At 39.8% G+C, this 11,514-nt stretch overlaps 1 protein-coding gene across 1 annotated transcript; it reads left to right on the top strand.

Moving 5' to 3' along the window:
• Nucleotides 1–213: 213 nt before the first annotated feature.
• LOC107607497 (uncharacterized) lies at nt 214–522 on the top strand. Its single transcript, XM_016309450.1, has one exon. The coding sequence runs from the start codon at nt 214–216 to the stop codon at nt 520–522; it is 309 nt and encodes a 102-aa protein (XP_016164936.1).
• Nucleotides 523–11,514: the final 10,992 nt, after the last annotated feature.

The raw sequence follows: 11,514 nt of genomic DNA, 5'->3' as shown, positions 1-11,514 counted from the left end.
AACAGACCATTGGAAAGTCTCCTCCTGAGGTATCGAGTAAAGCACAAAGTTGCCACACCCTACCATCCCCAAACAAGTGGACAGACAGAAATATCCAACAGAGAGCTAAAAAGGATTCTGGAAAAGACAGTGGGAGATTCAAGAAAATATTGGTCAAAGAAGTTGGATGATACTCTTTGGGCATAAAGAACAGCCTTCAAAACACCAATAGGGATGTCACCATATAAATTGGTGTATGGGAAGGCTTGTCATCTACCATTGGGTCTTGAACACAAAGCATTCTGGGCCCTCAAGCTGCTAAACTTTGATAATAATGCTGCTGGTGAAAGGAGGCTTTTGCAACTGCAAGAACTAGAAGAATTCATATCCCAAGCCTATGAAAATGCCAAAATTTACAAGGAAAAGGCAAAGAAAAGACATGACATCAAGTTGGCACCAAGAAGCTTTGAAGAAGGACAGAGAGTGCTCTTCTACAATTCCAAGCTAATGTTATTTCCTGGGAAGCTAAAGTCAAGATGGTAAGGATCTTTTCTTGTTACCAAGGTTTCTCCCTATGGATATATAGAAATTATGGAAGAGAAATCACAGGAAACCTTCACTGTAAATGGACAAAGGCTTAAGAACTATCCGCGTGATATGAAGGAAAGGCCCAAGATGAAATACAGACTCAACTGAGAGAGCTAACCGTCAAGCTAGTGACGTTAAAAGAGCGCTTGTTGGGAGGCAACCCAACCAAAGGTAATTTTCTTTTCATTGCTAGTCAATAAATGAGTCAAGAAGACTTCTCTGCATTGCAAGGAGCTAAGTTTGGTGTTGCACACCAAAGAAATTCAGAGATGAATGTGCAATTCTAAGTTTGGTGTTTCACCATAAACTTCTCTAAAGAGCACATTGCATTTTTCATCATAACTGGTTAGAAGCTCCAAGCAATCAGAGAAACTACTTGACATTTTTTTTATTTTCAGTCATAGTTTAACTTCTTAATAAAAGCAGTTGCAGTTTCATATGTATGTTCACCCTGCTGTATTTAGAAGTAAGAAAGGAATTAAGTTTGGTATTCACACACTAACTTAAGTTCTGAAAATCACAAGCATACATATAGACTTACCATTTCTCGAGTGCTTGGGGAACAAGCAACTTTCAATAGTTTTGCAGGAAGACAATCAAACCTTTGGGAAAGCTATGCACCATCATCCAGGGAGAAAAAGATTACCAAGGCTAGGAAGGGTGATGAACAACAAAGAAGATACCAAAAGGTTGTATTGTCACTTAATTGCTTGTTCTTTGAATTGCTGGTATTGGAAGTTTGAATATACCCCTGCTGAATAGTATACTTATGTCTGAATCCTGTTTATTTTCTTTAAATTCCAAATAAGTGTTTTAGTCTAAGTGTCTGGGTGAATTTCACTTGCTTGAATGTACGCTTGTCCTACTTGTTTTAATTAAATAAAGAAAATGTTTGAACAGAAGTGAATTGGTTCCATTTGGCAAGGAATAAAATAAAGATTGAGTGGTGGTATGTATGTCTGATGGTGTAACTAGCTCACTAATAACTAATAAAAGGGTAAAGTGTCCCTCTTTAGTGTAAACTAGGCTGCTGTCTATGAATATTAGCAAATAGAAATCCTGGGATGAAAGAAAGAACAAATAAAAAGAAAGAAAAAGAAAAGCCAAAAATGGCAACAAAAATGGAAGAAACAAAGAACAAGGCTAGACACCAATAGCTTTGATCTTAAGACATATGCCTGTGGTGTCTTTGTACTAAGATCTGCTTGAATGATTGGGTTCTATGGAGTGCCTTAACACTTGATAACTTGGGTTAACTAACCCGGAATTATCAATCGAAAGTCCATTATCAAGAGCAACCTAGTTATAAGGCATTTAGTAACCCAAAGAGGTGCTGGGCATCAATGTCTTAAGAAGAATTGTGAGCCAAGTGTCTGTAGTGAAAATGTGTTGAGTAAACTAAGAAGCTACTACAACACATGACACTAAGCTACAGGTGAGAAAGAAATTCAAAGAAAAATAAAAACAAAGAAAGGCAATTACCAAGGATGAGTGAATAATAAGAGGTCATAGCAGTATGTTAATTTATGCTTAAAAGAGACATTTCTCACCCAAGAATCGAATAAAAGTGAGCTGAAACATTCTCTGCATAAAACCGCACGAATTAATGTCAATAACTTGCTAATATGGACATTACCCTCTGTTTCATACATTCTTCTCAATAATTCATTGCTTGCTTGGGGACAATCAAGATTTAAGTTTGGTGTTCTGATGCCAAGGCATTTTAGGCTAGTTTCACTAGCCTTTTTCTTTTGTTTTTAGTAGGTTTTATACACTTTCCTGAGCTATAAGTAAGCAATTGGGTTAAAAATTCATGTACGCCTAGATTCATTTAACCATGGATATTTTGATGCAATTTCATGAGAATTATGCCATAATTACTTGTGTGCTAAGAATGATAAGATTTTTCATGACTTTAGCAAGGCTTTGATGCATGGGTGGTTGATGACAGGTGAAAAATTGCATGAAAGGATGTTGAAAAATGGCTATGGAAAGGATGAAGAGGAAGCAACGTTGGTGGCCAAAGTTGGACCACCAACGTTGATTCAAACGTTGAGAGGGAAGGCAGAGCAAAATCTGCTGCATAATTCTGATACTCACGTTGGAGGGAGCGTTGGTGAGCCAACATTACCTCCAATGCTTGATACAAAGTGCTTTCTGGAAAATTAGAAAAACTGTGCCGACGCATACGCGTGCTATACTCGCACGCGTGGATTGTGAATTTTTGGCAATCCACGCGCACGCGTAGGTAACGCGCACGTGTGGATAGGCCAACGTTGGAGGGAACGTTGCCAGTCCAATGTTGAGGCCAACATGCGCGATTTGAGCTCCAAAATCATGATTTTGAAAAAGCGCATCGACGCGCAGCGTGAAAATTGGCAATCCACGCGCATACATGGATGAATCAACATTGGAGGGAGCATTGTTGGTCCAACGCTGAGGCCAACGTCCGCGAAAACGTTTAAAAATTGGATTTGGAGATTTTGCATCCATGCGCACGCATAGGAGACGTGCATGCGTGGATGCGCATTCTAACCCCAAGAACGCGCACGCATAGGCAGCACAGACGCGTGACCTGGTAAATTGTACCATCCACGCGCACGCGTAGGTCACACGTATGCGTGGACAAGAAAACATTGGCACTCCAACGTTGAGCCAAACGTTGCTCAAAATGTCCAAAATCCATTTTCTCTAAAAGACGTTTGACTCAACGTTGGCCCTCAAACTTGGACTCCAACGTGAGCATCAGAACATTGCAATTCAACCACATCTCTTCTCAACAGCATGGGAGCCAATTGGATCAACTTCAACAAAGGCTAAAAGCCCAATTGAGATGATTTGAAGATCAACTGAAGAATTGTATAAATAGCTAGAGTTTAAGTTAGTTAGGGACACAAGGGGGACTGATACTGAAACTCTGCCAATTTTAATTCTGCATTTTTCTGCAATGTATTGTTCAATTCCAATTTCCATTTTGAGAGCTATGAACAACTAAATCCCTTTCATTGGGTTAGGGAGCTCTATTGTAATTCAATGGATCAATAACAGTGTTTATTTTCTTCTTCTATCTTTTCTCTTGATTTTGTTAGAAAGCTTTCGATCTTAATTCAATTGGATAGTTGTCTTGACAGAGAAGCTATCCATAATTGGAATTCTTCTGATCTTTGAGAGAGGGAGGAGGAATTCATGCTAGAATTGCTTTCTCACATTGGATTAGATTGGGGGTTGGATGAATATTGTGACATTTAATCCTACCAATACTTTGATCTATGAATGTGTGTGGTATAATCAGTGACCGAACTTCATCTCTTCCCATAATCAATTAAATCAAGACATTGGGCAATTGTTCATGCTTAAAGAGATTGGTGAGCCAAGACATTGGGATCCAATCATATAAGATTGCCAAGCAAAGTCAATGAATGCATTGATTGAGGAAGAGATGAAAATGAGTTGATCTGGAGAGTTCAATATCTCCTGACACCCAATGAATCCCCTATTCTGATTTTACCCATTCTCATTATATTCTGCTCTTTAATTTCATGCTTAATCCCCATTCCCATTTAATTTCATGCAATTTAAGCTTCTGCCATTAATTTCTTGTAATTTAAGTTTCTGTTCTTTAGATTCTGCACCTTAATTTTTGTTCATTTAATTTGTTACAATTTACGTTTCTCGTGAATTTACATTCTGCAATTCCAATTCTAATTATGATTCACCTTAACTAGAATAATTCTCCAATTAACATTGATCAACAAACCAATCTCTGTGGGATTCGACCTCACTCTATAGTGAGTTTTTACTTGACGACAATTCGGTGCACTTGCCGGTAGAAAATTGTTGAGAGACAGTTTTCAGGGCATCAAAGACTCAAATAAAAGACACTAATTTTGAAAATTTTTTGAAAAGAGACTCACAGAATTCGAAAATTTCAACAAGAACAAAAACAAAAGACTCAAACCAAAAACAAAGATTAAAATAAGAAAAGAATTTTTTTTTTGAAAAGGTTTTTGATTTTTTTGAAAATAAAAGAGAAGAAAATAAAAAAAACTGAAACAAAATTAAAGGCAATACCTAATCTAAGGAACAAGATAATCCGTCAGTTTTCCAAAGTCAAACACTCCCCGGAAACGGCACCAAAAACTTGGTGCACAAATCCCCACACTTCGTACAACTGTACCAGCAAGTGCACTAGGTCATCCAAGTAACACCTGAGCGAGTCAGGGTCAATCCGACAAGGATTGTGGTTTGAAGCAAGCTATGGTTATCTTGCAGATCTTAGTCAGGCGAATAGAAGAGTTGTTGGATTTGTGAGATCTAAACTAGGTTGATATGTTTAATTGCATAAAAGGGAATAAAAAGAAAAAGGATACTCAGAACTCAGAAGTAGTGTAAACTATGATAAGAAGGTGGTTAAGGCTTAGAGATGCTTTGTCCTTGTGTATTAACTCTGGTGTTATTGTCTTCTTCAATTGTGAATGATTTCTTCTATGGCAGGCTGTATGTGATTGATGCTGGTTTGAATAGCCACCAATACTCCTCCAGATCTGAACCCCAGGGTTAGTGTGGATCCATTCTGATTGAGGGTGAAGCTCCTGCAGTTCATTCTCCTTGGTGATCCTACTCAAGACACCACAGACAAGGTCGAATCTTCCGGATCAGAAGGTGTTGCGCCTTTGGTTCTAGCATCTACCACAGAGACCCTAATCTCCCCATACTTCGGCTGAACTGGTGTCTCGAGAAGTCCCCAACGAAGTCGTGGATTAGCCGTCTAAGAGATGTATAATCAAGCTAGTGGTTCATCATTGTCCGATGAAAGGCTCACTCTGAACCCATGTAGAATGTGATAACCTTATGCCAGTTCAACGCATTCATATTGATGAAGAACGAAGATACATCTTAGAATAGAGAATCGAACACGAATTGAGAAAAAAACAGTAGTACTTTTATTAATCCATAAAACTCAGCAGGGCTCCTCCCCTCAACCTAGGAGGTTTAGAAACTCATATTGATAGAAAATACAATAAAACAAACTATGGCCGCTCTCTATGATTATGTAAAATATCCCTTAAATACTAAACTAATGAATAAAGATTACATAAGAAGCGAAAAACAGTCTTTTTAGTGCTAAAATCCACTTCTGGGACCCATTTGGTGAGTGTTTGGGCTGATCTTAATTGAGATCCACGTGCTATGAGACCTCTAGGGTATTGGACATTGGCTAGGGGTCCTCTTTGGACATTTGGATGCTGATCTCCTCCTTGTGGGCGCTAGACGCCTGGACTAGGGCAGGAGGCTGGCATTGGACGCCAGTTTTGGGCCTTCAATTCTGAAGCAAAATATGGACTATTATATATTGATGGAAAGGTCTGGAAGTCAGCTTTCCAAAAACCATTACGAACGCTCCATTTGGACTTCCGTAGCTCCAGAAAAGCTCTTTCGAGTGCAAGGAGGTCAGATCCAGACACCATCTGCAGTGATTTCTCTATCTCTGAATCAGACTTTTCCTCTAACTCCTCAGTTTCAGCCAGAAAATACCTAAAATTGTACAAAAATATGCAAACTCAAAGTAGAATCCTAAAATGTGAATTTAACACTAAAACCTATCAAAACTTAACAAAAATCAAACAAAACATGCTAAAAACTATATGAAAATGATGCCAAAAAGCGTATAAAATATTCGCTCATCACTCTCCTAGTTCAGTTCTTTTTTATTCTTGAACACAGCTGCTTTTGAGTCTTAGCCGTGACCCTAAGCACTTTATTTTTCAGTATTACCACCTGATACATAAACGCCACAGATGCTTAACCGGGTAAACCCTTTCGGATTGTGATTCAGCTTTGCTAGAATCCCAACCATTAGTGTCCAGAGTTCTTAAGTACACTCTTATGCTTTGGATCACGACTTTAATTGCTCAGTCTCAAGCTTTTCACTTGACACCTTCACACCACAAGCATATAATTAGGGAAGCAACTCATTTGAACTATTTAAGCTAAGATTTTGTTTCTTTTAAGCCCTCATAACCGTTGATGCTCAAAGCCTTGGATCCTTACTCTTGCCTTTTGGTTTAAAGAGCTATTGGCTTTTTCTTCTTTTTATTTCTTTTTCTGCGTGCTTCTTTCTTTCTTTTTTCAAGCAAGGTGAGAGATGCATGGAATATTTTATAGTTTTAAGACATAAAATAAAGATGAGCATGCACTAGAAACAAAAAATAAGATAAAATACACGGAAAATAAAAAATAACATAAGCAACAGGGGATTAAGGGAATGAATCCACCTTAGTGATGACGGCTACTACTCCTTCTGGAGAATCCAATGGAGTGCTTGATTTTTTCTATGTCACACCCCTGTCTCTGTTGTTCTTCCCTCATAGCTCTTTGATCTTCTCTTATTTCATAGAGGATGGTGGAATGCTCTTGATGTCCCATCCTCAGCTGATCCATGTTGGAGCTTAAATCTCCTAGAGAAGTGTGCAATTGGTCCCAGTAGCCTTAGGGAGGAAAACTTATCCCTTGAGGCATCTCAGGGATTTCTTGTTGAGGAAGCTCCACACGCTTTTGTTGAGGTGCATGTGTAGGCTCTCTTGTTTGCTCCATCCTTCTTTTAGTGATGGGCTTGTCCTCCTTAATGGGATATCTCCTTCTATGACAATCCCAGCTGAATTGCATAGATGACAGATAAGATGGGGGAATGCCAGCCTTGATAAGGTGGAAGGCTTTTCAGCTTTCTTGTACAACTCTTGAGATATTATCTCGTGTACCACCACCTCACTTCCAATCATGATGCAATGAATCATAATGGATCTGTCAATGGTCACTTCTGACCGATTGCTAGTAGGAATGGTAGAGCGTTTGATGAATTCCAACCACCCTCTAGCTACAGGCTTGAGGTCAAGCCTTCTTAGTTGGATAGGCTTGCCTTGAGCATCCCTCTTCCACTGAGCTCCTTTCACAAAAATGTCCGAAAGCACTTGGTCCAGCCTCTGATCAAAATTGGCTCTCCTAGTGTAAGGGTGTGGGTCTCCTTGCATTGTTGGCAAATGGAGCGCCAACCTTACACTTTCTAGGCTAAAATCCAAGAGTCGCCCTCGGACCATGGTGCTCCAATTTTAGGGATGTGGATTCACACTAGTGTCATGATTTTTAATGACCTATGCATTAGCATAGAACTCTTGCACTATCAAGATTCCAACTTCCAGGATATGATTGGTTAGAACTTCCCAACCTTTCCTCTGGATTTCTCATCGGATCTCCGGGTACTCATTCTTTTTTAGCCTAAAGGGGACTTCAAAAATCACCCTTTTCTTTGCCACTACTTTATAGAAGTGGTTTTGATAAGCTTTGGTGATGAATCTCTCCATCTCCCAAGGTCGGAGGTGGAAGCAACAGCTTTCTCTTTCCTCTTTCTAGAGAATTCTCCTACTTTGGGTGCCATAAGTGTGAATAGAAACCAAAAAGCAAGGCTTTTCCAATACCAAACTTAAAAGCTTTATTCGTCCTCAAGCAAAATATGAACAAAAGGGAATAAAAGAGGAAAAGAAGAAGGGAATAGAGGAGATAGAGGGATAGAGTGTTTCGGCTAAGTGGTGGTTTTAGTGTGTAAGGTGTGTGTATGAATGGTAGGAAGAAGGGGTATATATAGGGATGGGATAGGGTAGGGTTCGAATGAATGGGTGGGAATTGGGTGGGAGTTATGATGGTATTGGGAAGAGATATGGATGTGATTGGGTTATGGTTTATGGGGAAGAGTGTGTGGGGAAGAGTAAAAGTAAGAGAGAAGAAGGTGGGGTAGGTGGAGACTCTCTGGGACCCACCGATCCGGAGAAGATAGGGAAGTCGAATTTCCTGCCCCCTTGTGGGCGTTTGCTCCTAGTTGGCATTCAACGCCAGCTTCCTACTCCTCATAGGGCGTTGAACGCCCATTGGAGACCTCCTTCCTGGCGTTCAACGCTAGGTTTCTACCTCTTGGCTAGCGTTCAATGCCAGCAATGCTGCTTTACTTGGGCGTTGAACACCCATTAGAAGTACCCTGTGTAGCGTTGAATGCCTACTATAGCCTCCTTGTCTGGCGTTTAATGCCAGTAAGGTACCTGCTCCAGGGTGTTCTATTTCCAGTTCTGACTATTTCTGTTTCTGTTCTAACTACTGCACATGATCACAAACTTTAAGAAACAAATATAAAATACTGATATAACTTAAATAAACTTAAAGAAAAACAAGAAAACATTAATTATTGATGGGTTGCCTCCCAACAAGAGCTTCTTTAACGTCACTAGCTTGACGTTTAGCTCCTTACGAAGATGGATAGGGGCTCAGAATTTTTCCCCTTACAGGGAACTTCTTACCTGTGCTATCATGGATGAGCTCCACATGCTCTAGAGTAGGATCTTGTTCACTGTGTGTGGAATGACTGGGTTGTCTGTGAAGACAACTCTCATGCCAGGTGAGAAGCCTTTAGTGAGGATTTTTTTGTCCCTCCAACCTTTAGGTACTTTTTTCTTAGTACCTTTATTCTCATTGCTTGATGATGGCTGCCCAACACCAAACTTAGAACTGGTGTATAGGGGCTCTGTATAGCTTTCACTGAGAGAGAGGGTTGGAACACTAGGTGTTGCACAACTGTTTCTCTTTTGTCAGAGGGAGATTTAGGGTTAGGCATCTTGAACAAGATGTGGTCCTCCCATAACTGTAGAATCAGATCTCCCTTTGCTACATCAATGATGGCATTGGCAGTGGCCAGGAAAGGTCTTCCAAGGATGATGGATTCATCCTTGTCCTCCCCAGTATCCAAGATTATAAAATCTACAAGGGTGTAAAGGTTTTCAACCTTTACTAAGACATCCTCTACCAGACCATAAGCCTTTTTCATTTACTTGTCTGCCATCTCTAATGAGATTCTTGCAGGTTATTGATGACAAGTCATCGTATACTAGTTTTACAAGCATTTTTTCATTAGTTTCATTAGGTTTTATGCACTTTCTTGCACCATAAGTAAGTAATTGGAGTGGATTTTCATGATTATCTTGAATCAATCAAACATCGTTTATTTTGCACAAAATCATAGGTTTTATGCTAGAATTAATTGTTTAATTAAAAGATGCAAAGATCTAGTGATTTTGGTGGGACTTTGATTAGTTGTTTGGTTGCTTGTAGGTGAAGAAATGACGGAAAGAGGAATTTTTGGGACACTTTTGAAGTTTGAGCAAGCTTTAGACCTTAGGCCACGCTTTAAAAAGCATGGCCCATGAAAATAAAGCGTAGCGCTGATGAGCAGATAATTTATACGCTTTTTAGCATTGTTTTTACATAGTTTTTAGTATGATTTAGTTAGTTTTTAGTATATTTTTATTAGTTTTTAATTAAAAATCACATTTCTGGACTTTACTATGAGTTTGTCTATTTTTCTGTGATTTCAGGTACTTTCTGGCTGAAATTCAGGGACTTGAGCAAAAATCTGATTCAGAGGCTGAAGAAGGACCGCAGATGCTGTTGGATTCTGACCTCCCTGTACTCAAAGTGGATTTTCTGGAGCTACAGGAGTCCAAATGGCGCGCTCTCAATTGCGTTGGAACATAGACATCCAGGGATTTCCAGCAATATATAATAGTCCATACTTTGCCCGAGTTTAGACGACGCAAACTGGCGTTCAACGCCAGCTTCTTGCCCTATTCTGGAGTTAAACGCCAGAAACAGGTTGCAAAGCAGAGTTAAACGCCAGAAACAGGTTACAACCTGGCGTTTAACTCCAAAAAAAGTCTCTACACATGAAAGCTCAATGCTCAGCCCAAGCACATACCAAGTGGGCCCCGAAAGTGGATTTCTACATCATTTACTTATCTCTGTAAACCCTAGTAACTAGTTTAGTATAAATAGGACCTTTTACTATTGTATTAGACATCTTTGGACATCTTTGGACATTTAGTCCCTAGACCTTGGAGGCTGGCCATTCGGCCATGCTTAGACTATTATCACTTATGTATTTTCAACGGTAGAGTTTCTACACACCATAGATTAAGGTGTGGAGCTCTGCTATTCCTCATGAATTAGTGCAAAGTACTATTGTTTTTCTATTCAACTCAAGCCTATTTTTTCTCTAAGATATTCATTCGCACACAAGAACATGATGAATGTGATGATTATGTGACGCTCATCACCATTCTCACCTATGAACGCATGCCTGACAACCACTTCCGTTCTACATGCAAACAAGCTTGAATGTGTATCTCTTAGCCTCCTGATCGTGAGATCAGAGTCTTCGTGGTATAGGCTAGAATTATTGGCAGCCATTCTTGAGATCCGGAAAGTCTAAACCTTGTCTGTGGTATTCCGAGTAGGATCTGGGAAAGGATGGCTGTGACGAGCTTCAAACTCGCGAGTGCTGGGCGTAGTGACAGACGCAAAAGGATTACTGAATCCTATTCCAGTATGATCGAGAACCGACAGATGATTAGCCGTGCGGTGACAGCGCATTTTGGACCATTTTCACTAAGAGGACGGGATGTAGCCATTGACAACGGTGATGCCCAACATACAGCTCGCCATGGAAAGGAGTAGGAATGATTGGATGAAGACAGCAGGAAAGCAGAGGTTCAGAAGGAACAAAAGCATCTCTATACGCTTATCTGAAAATCTCACCAATGAATTGCATAAGTATCTCTATCCTATTTTATATTTTAATTATATTTTAATTATCAATTCACCATAACCATTTAAATCCGCCTGACTGAGATTTACAAGGTGACCATAGCTTGCTTCAAGCCGACAATCTCCGTGGGATCGACCGTTACTCACGTAAGGTTTATTACTTGGACGACCTAGTGCACTTGCTGGTTAGTTGTGCGAAGTTGTGACAAAGAACTAAAATTATGAACGTGCGCATGAAGTTTTTAGCGCCGTTACCAAGGAATGAACGATCACGATTTTGTGCACTAAGTTTTTGGCGCCATTGCC

The sequence above is a fragment of the Arachis ipaensis genome, chromosome B1 (genome assembly GCF_059453495.1).
Source record: "Arachis ipaensis isolate K30076 ecotype BB chromosome B1, ASM5945349v1, whole genome shotgun sequence".
In the NCBI taxonomy this organism is placed as follows: domain Eukaryota; kingdom Viridiplantae; phylum Streptophyta; class Magnoliopsida; order Fabales; family Fabaceae; genus Arachis; species Arachis ipaensis.
The sequence above is the reverse complement of the archived record's forward strand: the minus strand, read 5'-3'. Positions and strand labels throughout refer to the sequence as shown.

Excerpts from the sequence above, each read along its gene's own strand:
- LOC107607497 (XM_016309450.1), top strand. The coding sequence starts at position 214 with ATGTCACCATATAAATTGGTGTATGGGAAGGCTTGTCATCTACCATTG.